General features: G+C 45.8%; 2 protein-coding genes across 4 annotated transcripts; one reads left to right on the top strand and one right to left on the bottom strand.

Moving 5' to 3' along the window:
* The first annotated feature begins 504 nt into the window (after positions 1–504).
* Positions 505–2259, top strand: LOC109749578 (peroxidase 56). Its single transcript, XM_020308520.4, has 3 exons — positions 505–1041; positions 1136–1324; positions 1420–2259. Exons 1-3 carry the CDS (start codon positions 811–813, stop codon positions 2005–2007), a joined length of 1008 nt encoding a protein of 335 aa, XP_020164109.1. The 5' UTR covers positions 505–810; the 3' UTR covers positions 2008–2259.
* A 2596-nt stretch (positions 2260–4855) lies between these two features.
* On the bottom strand, positions 4856–8703 carry LOC109749568 (importin subunit beta-1). Of its 3 annotated transcripts, none has more exons than XM_045234954.2 (4): positions 8561–8703; positions 5652–7616; positions 5219–5482; positions 4856–5086 (listed from the first exon to the last, which is right to left on the bottom strand). In XM_045234954.2, the coding sequence occupies exons 2-3, from the start codon at positions 7412–7414 to the stop codon at positions 5383–5385; spliced, it is 1863 nt and encodes a 620-aa protein (XP_045090889.1). In that variant the 5' UTR covers positions 7415–7616; positions 8561–8703; the 3' UTR covers positions 4856–5086; positions 5219–5382. The 3 variants fall into 3 exon arrangements, with proteins under 3 accessions (XP_045090889.1, XP_020164099.1, XP_040260226.1); XM_020308510.4 differs by having other exon boundaries at positions 5223–5482; positions 8561–8696; XM_040404292.3 differs by lacking the exon at positions 4856–5086 and having other exon boundaries at positions 5266–5482; positions 5705–7616; positions 8561–8689.
* Between the last annotated feature and the right edge of the window lie 11829 nt (positions 8704–20532).

The raw sequence follows: 20532 nt of genomic DNA, 5'->3' as shown, positions 1-20532 counted from the left end.
ACAGTACTGTACTTTGACCTTGACAAGTCCTAGTTTGCGTAAACGGCGATAACCGGCAGGTGGAGTAGCTCACCACGAAGAACTGTATGCCTGCACAGCCTGTCCACTACCCCTGGTCAGCACATCCACCAGAGACCAGTTAAAATGCATGCGCCTGAATATTTGTTTGTTCATTTGGTCAGCTCATTTTCCATTAGATGCTCGCATACCTCTACAAATGCATCGATCGGTTCGTTAATATTGCCTTCATATATGCACTGCCATGTTCAACTGTTCATGGATGTGCAGAAAAGCTATCTCGCAGTCGGCCGAGGCGTGTGAACGGCGTGCGTTGACAAGTGCAAAAGCCCGCATCCACGACCGCCGTCCAGTCCAGACGCGGAACCAATCTGCTCGGCGCACTCGCGCCCCCTGGTCCAGTCTCATCTCATGTGCCGCGTGAAATGGGGGAATTTTTGTTCCGTTCTGCTCCGCCTTTGCGCGTAGCCTCCAACACCCCATTCCCATTCCCAGCTAGCCAGCCATTGTCCGCCTCAGTTTTTAACTAACTTGCGAATTCCGAGCTTCTCGACAGCGATCGCCAACCCACCCGTGCCTCTCCAACTCTTTCTTTATTCTCGCCATTCCGGGGTTTTCATGCGCGGGCGGTCGACGCCGGCCAGCAAATTTAATCTCCTTCCCCTTCCGCGAGTTCCCGGCTGACCCGAAGCCGAGATAGTTTCAACGCTTCTTGAGCTTCTGCTTCCCCTCGTCACGACCAAGCAACCTCGTCGACAACTCGATTCGGCTCTGTTCCTCCGGTCCGGCCGGATGGCATTGGACGTGCTCCTCAGGCTGCTGATCCTCGCGGCCGTCGCGAGCGCCATGCCGATGCCGGGCGCCGCGGATCCCGCCGGCGCCGGGCTCGCCATCGGGTTCTACGACAAGACGTGCCCGAAAGCCGAGGAGCTGGTGCTCGAGGAGATGCGGGACATCGTCCACGAGGACAGGACCCTCGGCCCGGCGCTGCTGCGGCTTCTCTTCCACGACTGCTTCGTCAGGGTGCGTGTTGCGCTGCTCTTTTGCCGTGCCGCGTCGCGTGCACGAGCCGTCTGGATATGTTTTGCTTAACCTGAACTGGATGCGTGGTTTGCAGGGGTGCGACGGGTCGATCATGCTGAAATCGAGGAGCAAGAAGGGGGAGAGGGACGCCAAGCCCATGAGCTACAGCCTCCGCGGCTTCCACGAGGTCGAGAGGATCAAGGCCAAGCTGGAGGACGAGTGCCCGCTCACCGTCTCCTGCGCAGACATCATCATCATGGCCGCGCGGGATGCCGTGTACCTGGTAATTCAAGCAGATCGATAATCCCCCCCCTTCATCGGCTCCATGGATTTTCTCAAGCTTTCTTGTTACCTGACCAAACCGCCTCCTTGTTCCAGACCAACGGGCCACGGTTCCCGGTGGAGACCGGACGCCGGGACGGCAAGGTGTCGTCGTGCGTCGACGCCGAGAACGACCTGGCGCCGCCGAACGCCAACATTGTGGACCTCAAGACCTACTTCAGCGTGAAGAACCTGTCGTGGAAGGACCTTGTCGTGCTGTCGGGGAGCCACACGATCGGGAGGGCGCAGTGCAACGCGTTCGCGCCGGACCGGCTCTACAACAACAGCGGCAAAGGGGTGCAGGACCCGACGCTGGACAAGGCGTACGCACCGGAGCTGCGGGAGAGGTGCGAGCCAGGCAACGAGAAAGACGAGACGCGCGTGGACATGGACCCCAAGAGCCCCTACGAGTTCGACCTCAGCTACTACCGGGACGTGCTCAGCAACAGGACTCTCTTCGTCTCCGACCAGGCGCTGCTCGACGACAAGTTGACGAGGGACTACGTGGCGAGGATGGCGGCCGCCGAGTCGACGGAGGAGTACTTCCATGACTACGCCGCCGCCATGATCAACATGGGCAGGATGGAGGTGCTCACCGGCGACAACGGGGAGATCAGGAAAATCTGCAGCGCGTACGTTGACTAATCGACCCGGTGGTTGGTCGATGTGAGTTGGTGGCTTGGTGCAAGTGTTTCGTCATGTGGACGGGGTCACGACGGCCGGTGTGGCCGCCAGCCGCAAGGCACTTGCATTATTCTAGGGGTGGTTAGAGAATTGACACCGCCACGCGGCGAATCTTCCTCTGTTTGTATGTAAAAAAGTCATCTCTTTGTTCTTGACCGAGTGCCCTTTGAGATTTGGCGAGTTGCAATTATATTTTTTTCGCTTAATTAACTAGTCACCTGCAGAAAGTATGAATACATTGCTGAGAGTATTTCAATCAGAGCCCTCGGTAGCTTAACTTAAGTGAGAGATTATCTTTTGAGGGATTAAGTGCTACTAGTATCTAACAGATCCTACCCGCAAAAAAAAGTATCTAACAGATCCCTCAAATGTTTAGTTTCTTAAAAATATGGATTTTGATTCCTTAAAACTCAACCTCCAAGCCTATTTTTCTCTAGGAAAGTCACTTCTCGGTAAAAATGAGAATGAACAGTGCCGCGCGTGGGCCGTGGGCCGTGGCCACTGTTGCCGCCTCATGTGGGGCCTTCCGACAGCCTCGCCTCCCTCCAACCACCGCCTTCGGTGAGATTCTAGTAAACATATTTTACGTTTTCTCGTCGTCTCCGACCACGGCGACGCTTCTCCTCGGCGTCCCCTAGCAACGCTCCTTCGTGTCGTTCCCGGCAACAAGTAAACCGAGAGATCTCGGAGTCGGATCCACTGTTCGCCATGCCAAAGAAGGCCGGAGTTCATTGGACAGGAGCTTGGGGACAGAGGGAAGTGAAGTGGGGTGGCTAGAGTTTGGTCCAGAGGACGGATAGGGATGAAAATACCAAGACGACGCTTTCTCCTTGACGTCCCCGGCCCGGTAGTTCTTCTTCTTGGTTCCCGGCAACAAGCAAACCGGGAGATCTCGGAGTCTGATCCACTGCCCGCCATGCCAAGGAAGGCTGGAGTTCGCTTGACAGGAGCTTGGGGATGGAGGGTAGTGAAGTGGGGTTGCTAGGGCTTGGTCCGAAGGACGGATATGGATGAAAATATGTGGGGCCGAGGTGGACCATAATGAGCCGAATCCGACATGGCAGACACGTCCAGGCGTCCCATGTCCGCCTCACATATGGGCTGAATATTGGGGCGGCCGGTTGAGTGGCTTTTTTCTGTCCGGACTGACCACCCGGACATTTGGGACGGATATTCAGGGTTCAGTTGTAGATGCTCTTAGGTCAAACAGTGCAAGCTTACTCAGAACAAGTACTTGACTGAGTGATGCAATCACTTTACCTCGAAAAAAAAACCTCCATGCTTCCTATCAACGGCCTTGAAGTAGTCAATTTTGTGGGTCAGCTCTGCCATTTTTCCTTCAACTCGGTATAACCATGAAACAGTCACGAAGCAGAAGGAGCAAATCTCACGTGGATCTGACCACTAGATTGGAGGACCTTCACGATTTCGATCGGACGGCGAAGCATACCATCAGTAGCCTGCCTAGCAATGCCCGGATAGGCCTGACACCCTGAAAACAGTTAGCACTCTGAGACTAGCCACAATGGATAGCCCTTTTCCAATGGAAACTAATGTTGCTCAATTCATTCGATTTCGAAATAGCGTATAAAGTGATTCTTGCAATTTCACTGCAGGCAACCCTGGTGGTGGGCACTTCGAAGGATTGCCTTACGTACCATTGGCTGGGAAAGGAAGGTGCCGTTTGCCGCAAGTAGATCTAGCTGATTGACTCGTTCATAGTCGAAAACTAATGCCTCGACGCAGCATTTCAATAGAACGAAAAACATCGTAAGTAGTGAGGTTTCGAGAGTGCCCAACTTCACCACCCGCTCTTAGATTCCAGAATTCGTGGCCTGAGCTTCATTCATTGATTTATTCGGGTGCATTCCTTTTGCACCTTGTCTGGTTTCTGAAGTCGGTAAATTCCAATCAGTAGAGTGCCAGTTAAGTTCCTCAAGTAAGGATCTTTGATTCCTCCAATTCGGCCAAGCCAAATAGTGCTTTTTAGAAGCGTAATATAGAGTAGTAACATGCCCATGTTACTACTCTATGTTACTACCTCTATAGTGGGGAGTAACATATGTGTGGTAACATGTAACACTTCATTTATTACACTATAGACTCATCTTGCCTTGATATGTGTGATGTTACTCATATTAGTAGTAACTAGCTATGTTACCACATGTCTCTCTTTCTTCATTTATTGTTTGCCACATCATCTATTTTATCTAGATATGTGTGATATTACTACCTATGTTACTCCCACTGTGGGTAGTCTGATTCAACTTCTGCCTCATAGTCAGCAGGAACGTCATCTGTCATAGATAAGCCTGTAATAAATGCAAGGAAACTAATCAGCTGAGCATGGCTCAGTTGCTATTAATTCCAACTTCAATTATGATCGATTCCTCTTATTAATTTCTTTTTCTTTGTAACCAAAAATCAAGGAGTAGGGCGTTTCGGTGCCCAGGCTCATTTGCACCCGGTTAGGAAAAAAATTCGTAAAAAATTCAAAAAAATCCAAAAAACTTTTGTGTGGTAGAAAATTTGATGCGTGAGACCCGCTCCAAATTCCAAGCCATTTGGACATCTGAGCAACTCTCAGCAAAAAAGACAAATCGGGTCAAAAAGTACATGAACAGTAAACATTTTTACAGACCCCCAATTTGTCTTTTTTGCCGAGAGCTGCTCATATATCCAAATGACTTGAAATTTGGAGCAGGTCTCACGCAACAAATTTTCTACCACACGAAAAAAATTGGAATTTTTTGAATTTTTCTAGTATTTGTTTTGATTTTTTTCGTCAGCTCGAGTGCAGATGAGCTCGGGTGCAGAGATGGATTTTCAAAAATCAAGAACAAAGATTATGTTTTTTTACACAGATACTCGTACATACACATATACTCACCCTTATGAACGCACGCACACACACACCCATATCCTTATGAGCACCACCGAGAGACTGAGCCAGCACATCATCTTAGATTGACAAAATCGCCAGACTCCATCGTAGTCGACAGGGACATCTCCTCCCGCTGAACGCACGTCATCGGAAGGCCTAAAATAATTCCAGAAAAAAGTGAGTGCCTTTTTTGCGCTTTACCTCAAGTATTCTACTGGTCAGTTCTAACTATATCCATGCTTTAGTAAGAAAGGGAAAAGAAGACGAGTTAAATCAAAATTCAACTACCTACAGCAAAGTTGACATATAATAGCAAGCGGTGCATCTGCTTCAGATTTTCTTTTGAGCAAAAGAGGATTTCCCCTCCGATTTCCATTAGAGAAATCAGCATAACGAGTACATTTTGGAGCAGAGTTCCGGATATGCATCTGCTTCAGATGAAATCATAATAGTTAGTTATGCAATTCCTTAGTCATTTCTTCTGTCCATGACCCAATTGTCAAATCAAAATCGGTCAAAACAGCAACAGCAGCATGCATCACACTTTTATCCCTGAAAGTAGATACACACAATGGTAAGGAACAAGAACAGTCACCCATATACTAAGAAAGAAGTGCAAGGCAATGAAAATGATGAAATTTTTTACATCTTGGTGGTGCTATGGAAAAGGAACGGTCATCCATATAATAAAATACGACAAGGCAAAGAAAAATATGTGCACCTGCTCCGGTCTACCCAGACAGCTTCCATGAATTTAAATAGATGGGTTGCTACCTTAAACCCAATTCTTGGGTCCTTTATACCCCGTAGTATGCCAGAGTATGCCTTATATATTCCCTGTCTAAGCTGGTTCACATATTCAGTCTTGTCCTCTTCTTGAACATCAGCCCAGTCCTGTGAGTTAGCAGCTTCTTGAAGCTTTTCCAGAACATACTGCAGGTACTTCTCAAAATCATTGCTAATAGCAAGAGCAATGTCTCCAAAGCATGAGAAAATTGGAGCTCTGAGAGTCGACTTAGAAAGACCTTTGTACAGAACTTGCATAATTTTATCACAGTGTGGCAATATTTTACCTTCCAAGGCAAGGCAGATATCGCCGATCACTCCTACAGAGATGGGGGAGAGTGGGTGAGCATCAAGTACCTGCATGAGTATAGGCATATGTTTCCCAAACCCTGGACCGGTGGCATTAGCAAGAGCAGCAATGGCAAACCAAGACATTGCTTCACTCTGTGCGGTAGAACTGTCACAAACCAAGACACGGCAAAAAGAAAACAACAAATGATGAGCAGCGTTCGTAACTATCTTCACTGTAGCTGAATTGGCCAGTTTCTGGACGATGACCTGCAGTACACCACACAGCACAATCTGAAGATTGTTTTTCTTCAACTTATGACCCAAAGTAAGTGCTTGGCGATCAAGCGTCATATCCAATCTTTTCATGATACGATGCATTAAATCTCCTATAGCGCTCCAAACAACAGGTTGTTCTAAATTGCTGACTCTCACAACTGCACACAATGCTTCATAGGCAGACGCTCCAAGCCTGAAAGGGGTCTCATCAGAAGGTTGTGAAGCAGAAAGGAGAGCATCAATAACACGATCAAGAGACAATGAAAGCTCAGATGGCATTGACTCTGCATCTTCGTAACCTCGGGCAAGAAAATATATAGCTCCGCATACTTTTTCGGACACAATTGGAATATCTTTACTACAGTGTACCAACACATCCATGATGCGAGGAAGGTTTGCTTTCGTTATAATTCCATTTGCACTTGCCGGAAAATGCAGAAGCTTAAACATCCGGCCAAGAATCCATGCAGTGGTTCCTTTTACCTTGCTGTTTGGATCTTCCATCTTGTCGAGCAACAAATCAAGCAGTGGAGCGAGTCCCTTAACAGAAGGGCCTTCAAGGATAAAACCAATTGCAGAAACAGCGGCCATGCGACTATGCCAATCTGGCTCTTTAATGTTACCCTCAATACATTGCATCACAAGGGGGACAATTGCATCCCTGATAGTTCTAGCAATGAGGCCTAGAAGAGTCACACAGTCGATGTCAATGTTCAGAAGACAATCATCTCCTTCTTGATCTTCCTCTTGCATGACATCATCTCCTTGATCTTCCTCTTGCATGACATCATCTCCTTGATCTTCCTCTTGCATGAGCAGATGCTCTAGTGGCATTGGAACTAGTCCGTCTTGATCTTCCTCTTGATTGAACAGATGTTGTAGCAGCATTCGAACTAGTCCTTCCTGATCTTTCTCTCGCTTGAACAGATGCTTTAGCAGCACTGGAACATGTAACTCGAGGGCCTCATAAATAAAGCAACAATATTTAGAGTTAGCATCGACAGCGCCAATGTGTTGTTCTTCTCGGAGTTTAATCACTTCCTTACAAACAGTGCACCAGAACACCATACATTGGGGTGCAATTGATTCTGTCAGACTAAGTATGGTTCTCAAATAAGGTTGTAACAGCATATAATATGTGGATGCAATTTTAGCAAGGCATTCGAATATTGCCTGTTGGATCTCCAGATCTTCGGATTTTGCTAGTATTTCACAAACTGCGCCCTTTATATGATTTCTCACATCCTCATTTCAAAGTTGGCTGAAGCACAACCAAGAACATTATATCCTGACAAGTTCCACTTGTCTGAGATCCATGGCTGTATCAATTATCCTGGCAAAACATCAGACAAGTGGAACTTGTCAGTTTGGGAAAGAAAAAAAAGATAGACACACACAAAAAAAGTAATGTTATTATACATCAATAGTTCTAACTTCTAATTAAGAGCCAATAGGATAGTTTGACATAGCTTAGTAAGACTTCTGCATCGAGACACACATAAGGATAGTCACGGATTATTCAAAAGAGCTGTTTTCACAAGTTATGGTTATCATTGATAGGTCCGTTTGAAATAACTTAGTCGGACTTTCGCATTGAGATGCACACAAGAACAGTAAAGGATTGTTCAAAAGAGCGTTTAATTTTGGCAAATTATGATTATCAAGATAAGATGTAAACGAGGCACCACACCGATAAAGTAACATTGATAAGCTACTTAATAGCCAACAAGTAGAGTATTTGTCTGTTTTTGTTTTGTTTCAGCTGATTTGAGAGATGCATATATTATTATTTTTAATTAAACAAATAAATAAGGACCAACGAGAAGCATATAGTGCATTTTTTTTGTTTTATTTATTTTACAAATAAATTAGGACCACCGAGAAGCCAAATGAAGGTATCATGGTTGTAGGCTAAGCTAAACAAAGTAAAAGTGCACAAGAAAGAAACCGAACAAATTATAAACACTGAAATCGAAGCGGAGATAGTACAAGAACAGCAACAGCAGTTTAGATTAGCAAACATTAGTACAAGTGCAGGGTGATGACAGTGGCAGGATGGCAAATTAATCAATTTACATGTTGATTGGCAAAAGCGTGTGTGAAGAGCACAATGTATAAGGAAATTGACAGGCAGGAATAAACTAATTTACCATCAAACACTTGCTGTTAAACAGCCGTAGAGAAGAGCAAGGCGCTAGGCGGTGGTTAGGGTTAGGGTTAGTGATCAGGGTAAATCGGAGAGGATGGATGGGGAGATCGAGAGAACAAAACACTTACCAGCAAGACTTATCACCCTTCCTTCCGGCCGGCTCTCGCTCATGAGAAGAGGTGGAGGTGGCGTGGGAGGCGGCGAGGTTTTGCAATGTTGAGGGAGACGACGAAGTGCGGGTCTGGATAAGGTTTCCGTTCGGGCAGGTTCCAACCGTGAACCTTACAAGAATAGTAAAATTAAAAAAATCAGAAAAAAAATTGGGGTGTCAGACCTGGTCAACCAATTATATTCATGTGTGAACCAAACTGTGGTTGGATGGTTAGGAAGACAGTTGTATCCCAGCCCACCAGGGTTTAAGTCCTGCTGCTTGCGTTTATCTTGGATTTATTTCAGAATTTCTGATAATGCGTGTTCAGATGGAGGAGACGTTTCCGTCGACTACATGGCGCCACTTCGTAAAATCTCAATATGATATGCTGACTCAGTTTCTCGAAGGTGCTCACAGGGATAGAATGTGCATTCATAGGGATGAGTGTATGTGCGTATATATGAGCGCTTGCGTCTGTATTGTGTTTACTTATTTGTTATACTCACGTGTGAAGTTTCATGAAGTAGTGGCATCTCTGATATTCTCAGTAGATAAGTCAAAAGGTTGGTTGTGTAAAAAAAATGTTTGATCAAATCGTAGATCGGACTGTATTTTCTCCGGTAAGCATACCATGGATGTCATTTCTTCATCAAGCTTCGCACATAAGTAGAATGATTGATCAGGTTTGAGACACCAAAATTTCAGGTTTTTATTTTATTTTTGTCTAGTATTTTTTTATTTTACTATTTATATAGGGTACACATCTAACGTCTTCACGGGCACCCAAGAGATCATATGCATTTATCGTGCTTGGTTGGTTCATTCGGACCGTGTGATGCAAAATTGGCATGTTTGATAGCATGTGTTCACTGTTTGGCATACATAGCACAAATCTTAGAGCACCCCAGCCAGGCTTGCTAGGGACGGTCAAATTGGCCGTGACAGGCTCGAGTGATGCAGGTAAAGGGTAACGCTGCGTCGAGCTCACGCGAGCAGGGAGATGATGCAAGCTCACGTGTGTCCCCTAAAAGCGGCGGGAGGTATTGGGGTCACCTCCCGCAGAACCAGGCACCCTCGACATCTAAGCGACCACTCCTCGCCGATCTTGGCGAACTCGTCGTTAAGGCGGCGGCGGCGAGCAGACGTCTCCACAGTGGTGACGGGGTGGTTGAGGGCCCATGTGGCGGCTAGGTCCGGATCGTTGCGGACCCATTCTGATGCCCCGTCGGACTTGACAAACATGGAGTGGCGAGCGGCATTGCGTCGGTCATACCGCGTTTGTTGCCTTGCCGTGCGCTCCTCCTCGAACAGGGCGGATTTGTCAAGCCTAACTTTATATGCTCTTAAATCTGCTTGCTCTATATGCTAATTTTATGCCGGTGAACTACTGAATGTTGTGGCTACATTATCATTTCCTTGTTTTTCTTTATCGATGTACGTCAAAAAAATCCAAATAACGTGGAAATGTTGCTTTCTTTTTTATTGCACAAGCTTGAGGTAATCATCTCTTTCACATAACTCTACTTTCTTTCTTTCTCCATGGCTTTGTACTATGGGCCACGTATGTGAACATGTTTTTTTGAACCGTGTTCATGTCGACATGTGCTATGTCACACCAGATGCCTCTATTTTTTGTCTTTGCGTTATTAGGGCATCTACAACGCCCACCTTTAAACCGGACACCGCACTCGTCCACGGATCGGGGGACCAGTCCGTGGACATTGATGAAGAAGCCGGCCATCCAATCGTAGCAACATATAATTCAAACTGGATTTCAGCAAACCGAATGAATTGCATGCAAACCGGGCGATTTTCATCTGACCAGACGAAAACATTTACATTTCGGACATATTTCAACTAAATTGTAGTGGACAATGCTAGGCTATTCTAACCTAGTCTATCGCCGGCCGTGGGGGAGCCTCATTCACACGACTTATCTTCCCCATGTCCGACATCAAGCTCACAGGACCGCCGTGAGACCGGAGGGATATGCTTCAGTGAAAGGGGAAGAGTAACCTCTGCTTCCGAGAAGCACGTGCCAAGGTTGGTTTTTGAGGCGGGAAAAGACGGTCGTGGGCCTGCCCCCGTGAAGTGTGCAAGTCACCAGCTGTAGCCCGGCAAGACGGTGGTGGTGGCCTTCATGGGACTAAAGCGGTGGCGGCCTCCCATGGTCTACCATTCCTCGCTATCGGTGGCAACAGCGAAGTTGGCAACGTCGTCATCAGTGCCCAAGTCAAATTCCTCCTCTGTCACGTCAACCTCCATGGAAATGGCTTCTTTCTCCGCCTGACGCGTTGCCGCCATCGCTCACAGTGGATCTATCGGGAGATGGCGTTGCCAACCTGGATTGGCAAGGACATCCTGGCGATGTTGGTGGCAGTGGCGCCAGCTCCGGAGAGCTTGCTGACAAGCCAACCTGTATCAGGCTGGCTCGTCGGCCACCCAGCCGTCTGCAATGTCGGAGTGAAGGAAATATACCCTAGAGGCAATAATAAAGTTGTTATTTATATTTCCTTATATCATGATAAATATCTATTATTCGTGCTAGAATTGTATTAACCGGAAACTTATTACATGTGTGAAAGATCGTGGATGTCGCCTAGAGGGGGGTGAATAGGCGCTTTAAAATAATTACGGCTTAGGCTTGAACAAATGCGGAATAAACCTAGCGGTTAATTTGACAAGCACAAAACCTACAATAACTAGGCTCACCTATGTGCACCAACAACTTATGCTAAGCAAGATAAACAACTAAGTGATAGCAAGATATATGACAAGAAACAATATGGCTATCACAAAGTAAAGTGCATAAGTAAAAGGTTCGGGTAAGAGATAACCGAGACATGCGGAGACGACGATGTATCCCGAAGTTCACACCCTTGCGGATGCTAATCTCCGTTTGGAGCGGTGTGGAGGCACAATGCTCCCCAAGAAGCCACTAGGGCCACCGTAATCTCCTCACGCCCTCGCACAATGCAAGATGCCGTGATTCCACTAAGGGACCCTTGAGGGCGGTCACCGAACCCGTACAAATGGCAACCCTTGGGGGCGGTCACCGAACCCGTACACTTTGGCAACCCTTGGGGGCGGTCACCGGAACCCGTCAAATTGCTCGGGGCGATCTCCACAACCTAATTGGAGACCCCGACGCTTGCCCGGAGCTTTACACCACAATGATTGAGCTCCGAACACCACCAACCGTCTGGGGCGCCCAAGCACCCAAGAGGAACAAGCTCAAGGGCACCAAGCACCCAAGAGTAATAAGCTTCTCAACTTGTAACTTCCACGTATCACCGTGGAGAACTCAAAGCGATGCACCAAATGCAATGGCAAGGGCACACGGAGTGCCCAAGTCCTTCTCTCTCAAATCCCACCGAAGCAACTAATGTTAGGGAGGAAAATGAGAGGAAGAACAAGAAGGAGAACACCAAGAACTCCAAGATCTAGATCCAATGGGTTACCCTCACATAGAGGAGAAAGTGATTGGTGGAAATGTGGATCTAGATCTCCTCTCTCTTTTCCCTCAAAAACTAGCAAGAATCCATGGAGGGATTGAGAGTTAGCAAGCTCGAAGAAGGTCAACAATGGAGGAAGAACACGAGCTCAAGAGATAATGTAGAATGGGGAAGAAGACCCCCTTATATAGTGGGGGGAACAATCCAACCGTTACCCCCACTTCAGCCCCGCAGAGAGCGGTACTACCGCTTGGCCAGCGGTACTACCGCTTGCCCCTATAAGCGGTACTACCGCTCCCCCTCGTGGTACTGCCGTTGGGCCCAGAGCGGTACTACCGCGGTGGCAGGGCGGTACTACCGCATACGAGCGGTACAACGGCCCCCACTGCCGTGGCCAGTACTGTAAAACCCGACACAAAAAAGACCCCTCGAATCAAGGCGGTACTAGCACGAGACCGCAGCGGTACTACGGCTGGGGGCTACCAGCGGTACTACCGCTCAGGAGCGGTACTACCGCTCTAGAGCGGTACTACCGCTTGTAGCACCCAAGCGGTACTACCGCTCCAGCCCGCGGTACTACCGCTAGGAAACCAAAACTTCCATAACTTCTGCATATGAGCTCCGAATTGAGCAAACTCAAGCTTGTTGGATAGAGGAAGACGAGTAGCATCAAAACAGGGGAGGTATGCCAACAAATAGAGGAGTGAAACCTCCAACCGAGAAGAACCGGCATAACCTCCAACATCGAAAACATCATAGAAGATGCGAGTGAACTCCGTTTTTGATGAACTCGAGCTTGTCATCAAGATGACCATAAGCTCCAAAACTCACAAAGAGAAGAACCAAACAAGAACCAATAAAGATGATGCAAGGATGCAATGGTTTGAGCTCTCTATGAACGATACGATCAAGCTACTCATCGAGAGCCCCCCTTGATAGTACGGCAATCGATCCTATAACCCGGTCTCCCAACTACCATCATGAGACCGGTAAAATAGAAAACCTATCAAGAGCAAACCTTTGCCTTGCACATGGTCCACTTGAGCTAGATGATGACGATCTTGACTCCCTCAAGTTGGACCACCTTTCTTGGTTGCGTTGGCTCGATGAAGACTAGTTGATTGCTCCCCCATGCTCCACTATGGGTGAGCCACTCTTCTGCACATCTTCACAAGTCCATTGTCACCACAATGGACGGCAAGCTTCAAGCATTTGATCTCTTCATGATGCTTCACTTGAACTTGCACACCGCAACATCTTCACAAGTCCATTGTCACCACAATGGACGGCAAGCTTCAAGCATTTGATCTCTTCATGATGCTTCACTTGAACTTGCACACCGCAACCTAACCCCACAAAGAACTCTCACGAAGATCATGGGTTAGTACACAAAAGTGTAATTGACAATGCTTACCACACCATGGGATCGCTTGATCCCTCTCGGTACATCTTCTACGCTTTGTGAGTTGATCAAGTTGATTCACTCTTGACTTAGTCTTGATCAACCATGACTCTTTTCAACTCTCTTCATTTGGATGATGTCTTGAAGATATACATGAATGATCACACAATCTTTTTCTCCAAGATATGCTTGCAATAAGCTCAACTCTCACATGACCAATCTTTGGATAATTCCTTAATAACACCTTGGTCACCACATAAACTCCTTGAAACCAACACATGAACTTCAAGAAATGCCTATGGACAAACTCTTCAAATATAACTCAAGGCAACCATTAGTCCATAGAGATTGTCATCAATTACCAAAACCAAACATGGGGGCACCGCATGTTCTTTCAATGTGTGAATACATAGACAAAACAGAGTGTCCCTAGTATGCCTCTACTTGACTAGCTCATTCATCAAAGATGGTTAAGTTTCCTGACCATGGACATGTGTCGTCATTTGATAAATGGGATCACATCATTAAGAGAATGATGTGATGGACAAGACCCATCCGTTAGCTTAGCATAATGATCGTTAAGTTTTATTGATATTGCTTTCTTCACGACTTACACATATTCCTCTGACTATGAGATTATGCAACTCCCGAATACCAGAGGAACACCTTGTGTGCTATCAAACGTCACAGCGTAACTGGGTGATTATAAAGATGCTCTACAGGTGTCCCCGAAGGTGTTTGTTGGGTTGGCATAGATCAAGATTAGGATTTGTCACTCCGAGTATCGGAGAGGTATCTCTGGGCCCTCTCGGTAATGCACATCACTATAAGCCTTGCAAGCAATGTGACTAATGAGTTAGTTACGGGATGATGCATTACGGAACCAGTAAAGAGACTTGCCGGTAACAAGATTGAAATAGGTATGTGTTGGGGAACGTGGTATTTCAAAAAAAATCCTACGAACACGCAAGATCTATCTAGGAGAAGCATAGCAACGAGCGGGGAGAGTGTGTCCACGTACCCTCGTAGACCGAAAGCGGAAGCGTTTAGTAACGCGGTTGATGTAGTCGAACGTCTTCACGATCCAACCGATCCAAGTACCGAATGTACGGCACCTCCGTGTTCAGCACATGTTCAGCATGATGACGTCCCTCGAGCTCTTGATCCAGTTGAGGCTGACGGAGAGTTCCGTCAACATGACGGCGTGGCGACGGTGATGATAAGTTACCGGCGCAGGGCTTTACCTAAGCACTATGACGATATGACCGAGGTGTGTAACTGTGGAGGGGGGCACCGCACATGGCTAAGAGATTGTCTGTTGTGCCTTTGGGTGCCCCCTCCCCACATATATAAAGGAGGGGGAGGAGGAGGCCGGCCCTAGAGGGGGGCGCCAAGGGGGGAGTCCTACTTGGACTCCTAGTCCAAGTAGGATTCGACCCCCCCCCTCCTTCCTTCCACCGGAGAGGGAAAAGGGGAAGGGAGAGAGAGGGAGAAGGAAAGAGGGGGGATGGCCCCCTCCCCTACTCCAATTCGGTTTGGGCAAGGGGGGGCGCCCCTCTCACGTGGCCTCTCTCCTCTCCTCCAATAAGGCCCAATAGGCCCAATACTTCTCCCGGGGGGTTCCGGTAACCTCCCGGTACTCCGGAAAAATGCCCGAATCACTCGGAACCATTCCGATGTCCGAATGCAACCTTCCAATATATGAATCTTTACCTCTCGACCATTTCGAGACTCCTCGTCATGTCCGTGATCTCACTCGGGACTCCGAACAAACTTCGGTCATCAAATCACATAACTCATAATACAAATCGTCATCGAACGTTAAGGGTGCGGACCCTACGGGTTCGAGAACTATGCATACATGGCCGAGACACATCTCCGGTCAATAACCAATAGCGGAACCTGGATGCTCATATTGGCTCCTACATATTCTACGAAGATCTTTATCGGTTAAACCGCATAACAACATATGTTGTTCTCTTTGTCATTGGTATGTTACTTGCCCGAGATTCAATCGTCGGTATCATCATACCTAGTTCAATCTCGTTACCGGCAAGTCTCTTTACTCGTTCTGTAATGCATCATTCCGTAACTAACTCATTAGTCACATTGCTTGCAAGGCTTATAGTGATGTACATTACCGAGAGGGCACGGAGATACCTCTCCGATACTCGGAGTGACAAATCCTAATTTCGATCTATGCCAACTCAACAAACACCTTCGGAGACACCTGTGGAGCATCTTTATAATCACCCAGTTATGTTGTGATGTTTGATAGCACACAAGGTGTTCCCCCGGTATTCGGGAGTTGCATAATCTCATAGTCAGAGAAACATGTATAAGTCATGAAGAAAGCAATAGCAATAAAACTAAACAATCATAATGCTAAGCTAACGGATGGGTCTTGTCCATCACATCATTCTCTAATGATGTGATCTCGTTCATCAAATGACAACACATGTCTATGGTCAGGAAACTTAACCATCTTTGATTAACGAGCTAGTCAAGTAGAGGCATACTAGGGACACTCTGTTTGTCTATGTATTCACACATGTACTAAGTTTCCGGTTAATACAATTATAGCATGAATAATAAACATTTATCATGTTATAACGAAATATAAATAACAACTTTATTATTGCCTCTAGGACATATTTCCTTCAGTCTCCCACTTGCACTAGAGTCAGTAATCTAGATTACATAGTAATGATTCTAACACCCATGGAGTCTTGGTGCTGATCATGTTTTGCTTGTGGAAGAGGCTTACTCAACGGGTCTGCAACATTCAGATCCGTATGTATTTTGCAAATCTCTATGTCTCCCTCCTTGACTTGATCGCGGATGGAATTGAAGCGTCTCTTGATGTGTTCGGTTCTCTTGTGAAATCTTGATTCCTTCGCCAAGGCTATTGCTCCAGTATTGTCACAAAATATTTTCATTGGACCCGATTCACTACGTATTACACCTAGATCGGATATGAACTCCTTCATCCAGACTCCTTCATTTGCTACTTCTGAAGCAGCTATGTACTCCGCTTCACACGTAGATCCCGCCACGACTCTTTGCTTGGAACTGCACCAACTGACAGCTCCACATTCAATATAAATATGTATCCGGTTTGTGACTTAGAGTCATCTGGATCAGTGTCAAAGCTTGCATCGACGTGACCATTTACGACGACCTCTTTGTCACCTCCATAAACGAGAAACATATCCTTAGTCCTTTTTAGGTATTTCAGGATGTTCTTGACCGCTGTCCAGTGATCCACTCCTGGATTACTTTGGTACCTCCCTGCTAAACTAATAGCAAGGCACACATCAGGTCTGGTACACAGCTGCATACATGATAGAACCTATGGCTAAGGCATAGGGAATGACTTTCATTTTCTCTCTATCTTCTGCAGTGGTCGGGCATTGAGTCTGACTCAACTTCACACCTTGTAACACAGGCAAGAACCCTTTCTTTGACTGATCCATTTTGAACTTCTTCAAAACTTTATCAAGGTATGTGCTTTGTGAAAGTCCAATTAAGCGTCTTGATCTATCTCTATAGATCTTGATGCCTAATATATAAGCAGCTTCACCGAGGTATTTTAGTGAAGAATTCTTATTCAAGTATCCTTTTATGCTATCCAGAAATTCTATACTATTTCCGATCAACAATATGTCATCCACATATAATATCAGAAATGCTACAAAGCTTCCACTCACTTCCTTGTAAATACAGGCTTCTCCAAAAGTCTGTATAAAACCATATGCTTTGATCACACTATCAAAGCGTATATTCCAACTCCGAGAGGCTTGCACCAGTCCATAAATGGATCGCTGGAGCTTGCACACTTTGTTAGCACCTTTTGAATCGACAAAACCTTCTGGTTGCATCATATACAACTCTTCTTTAAGATATCCATTAAGAAATGCAGTTTTGACATCCATTTGCCAAATTTCATAATCAAAAAATGCGGCAATTGCTAACATGATTCGGACAGACTTAAGCATCGCTACGGGTGAGAAGGTCTCATTGTAGTCAGCTCCTTGAACTTGTCGAAAACCTTTCGCAACAAGTCGAGCTTTGTAGACAGTAACATTACCGTCAGCGTCAGTCTTCTTCTTGAAGATCCATTTATTCTCTATGGCTTGCCGATCATCGGGCAAGTCAACCAAAGTCCACACTTTGTTCTCATACGGGGATCCCATCTCAGATTTCATGGCCTCAAGCCATTTCGCGAAATCTGGGTTCATCATCGCTTCCTCATAGTTCGTAGGTTCGTCATGGTCAAGTAACATGACCTCCAGAACAGGATTACCATACCACTCTGGTGCAGATCTTACTCTGGTTCACCTACGAGGCTCGGCAGTAACTTAATCTGAAGTTTCATGATCATCATCATTAGCTTCCTCACTGATTGGTGTAGGAATCACTGGAACTGATTTCTGTGATGAACTACTTTCCAATTCGGGAGAAGGTACAATTACCTCATCAAGTTCTACTTTCCTCCCACTCACTTCTTTCGAGAGAAACTCCTTCTCTAGAAAGGATCCATTCTTAGCAACGAATATCTTGCCTTCGGATCTATGATAGAAGGTGTACCCAACAGTCTCCTTTGGGTATCCTATGAAGACACATTTCTCTGATTTGGGTTCGAGCTTATCAGGTTGAAGCTTTTTCACATAAGCATGGCAGCCCCAAACTTTAAGAAACGACAGCTTAGGTTTCTTGCCAAACCACAGTTCATATGGTGTCATCTCAACGGATTTAGATGGTGCCCTATTTAACGTGAATGCAGTCGTCTCTAAAGCATATCCCCAAAACGATAGTGGTAAATCGGAAAGAGACATCATAGATCGCACCATATCTAATAAAGTACAGTAACAACGTTCGGACACACCATTACTTTGTGGTGTTCCAGGTGGCGTGAGTTGCGAAACTATTCCACATTGTTTCAAATGAAGACCAAACTCATAAGTCAAATATTCACCTCCACGATCAGATCGTAGAAACTTTATTTTCTTGTTACGATGATTTTCCACTTCACTCTGAAATTCTTTCAACTTTTCAAATGTTTTAGACTTATGTTTCATCAAGTAGATATACCCATATCTGCTCAAATCATCTGTGAAGGTCAGAAAAATAACAATACCCGCCGCGAGCCTCAACACTCATCGGACCGCATACATCAGTATGTATTATTTCCAACAAGTCGGTTGCTCACTCCATTGTTTTGGAGAACGGAGTCTTAGTCATCTTGCCCATGAGGAACGGTTCGCAAGCATCAAGTGATTCATAATCAAGTGATTCCAAAAGACCATCAGCATGGAGTTTCTTCATGCGCTTTACACCAATATGACCTAAACGGCAGTGCCACAAATAAGTTACACTATCATTATTAACCTTGCATATTTTGGCTTTAATATTATGAATATGTGTATCACTACTATCGAGATTCAACAAAAATAGACCACTCATCAAGGGTGCACGACCATAAAAGATATTACTCATATAAATAGAACAACCATTATTCTTGATTTAAATGAATAACCGTCTCGCATCAAACAAGATCTAGATATAATGTTCATGCTTAATGCTGGCACCAAATAACAATTATTCAGGTCTAAAACTAATCCCGAAGGTAGATGTAGAGGTAGCGTGCCGACGGTGATCACATCGACTTTGGAACCATTTCCGACGCGCATCATCACCTCGTCCTTAGCCAATCTTCACTTAATCCGTAGCCCCTGTTTCGAGTTGCAAATATGAGCAACAGAACCATTATCAAATACCCAGGCACTACTGCGGGCATTAGTAAGGTACGCATCAATAACATGTATATCAGATATACCTTTCACTTTGCCATCCTTCTTATCCGCCAAATACTTGGGGCAGTTCCGCTTCCAGTGACCAGTCCCTTTGCAGTAGAAGCACTCAGTCTCAGGCTTAGGTCCAGACTTGGGCTTCTTCACTTGAGCAGCAACTTGCTTGCCGTTCTTCTTGAAGTTCCCCTTCTTCCCTTTGCCCTTTTTCTTGAAAATAGTGGTCTTATTAACCATCAACACTTGATGCTCCTTCTTGATTTCTACCTCCACAGCCTTTAGCATCGTGAAGAGCTCAGGAATAGTCTTGTTCATCCCTTGCATATTATAGTTCATCACGAAGCTTTTGTAGCTTGGTGGCAGTGATTGAAGAACTCTGTCAATGACACTATCATCAGGAAGATTAACTCCCAGTTGAGTCAAGTGGTTGTGGTACCCAGACATTCTGAGTATATGTTCACTGACAGAACTATTCTCCTCCATCTTGCAGCTATAGAACTTATTGGAGACTTCATATCTCTCAATTCGGGCATTTGCTTGAAATATTAACTTCAACTCCTGGAACATCTCATATGCTCCATGACGTTCAAAACGTCGTTGAAGTCCCAAATCTAAGCCGTAAAGCATGGCACCCTGAACTATCGAGTAGTCATCAGCTTTGCTCAGCCAAACATTCATAACGTACGGTGTTGCTCCTGCAGCCTTGCACCTAGCGGTTCTTCCAGGACGTAATTCTTCTGTGCAGCAATGAGGATAATCCTCAAGTTAAGGACCCAGTACGTGTAATTGCTACCATCATCTTTCAAATTAGCTTTCTCTAGGAACGCATTATAATTCAAAGGAACGGTAGCACGGGCCTTTGATCTACAACAACATAGACATGCAAAAACTATCAGGTACTAAGTTCATGATAAATTAAAGTTCAATTAATCATATTACTTAAGAACTCCCACTTAGATAGACATCCCTCTAGTCATATAAATGATCACGTGATCCAAATCAACTAAACCATGTCCGATCATCACGTGAGATGGAGTAGTTTTCAATGGTGAACATCACTATGTTGATCATATCTACTATATGATTCGTGTTTGATCTTTCGATCTCAGTGTTCCAAGGCCATATCTGCATACGCTAGGCTCGTCAAGTTTAACCCGAGTATTCTGCACGTGCAAAACTGGTTTGCACCCATTGTATGTGAACGTAGAGCTTATCACACCCGATCATCACGTGGTGTCTCGGCACGACGAACTGTAGCAACGGTGCATACTCAGGGAGAACA

Source organism: Aegilops tauschii, chromosome 3, assembly GCF_002575655.3.
Source record: "Aegilops tauschii subsp. strangulata cultivar AL8/78 chromosome 3, Aet v6.0, whole genome shotgun sequence".
Classification (NCBI taxonomy): domain Eukaryota; kingdom Viridiplantae; phylum Streptophyta; class Magnoliopsida; order Poales; family Poaceae; genus Aegilops; species Aegilops tauschii.
The sequence above is the reverse complement of the archived record's forward strand: the minus strand, read 5'-3'. Positions and strand labels throughout refer to the sequence as shown.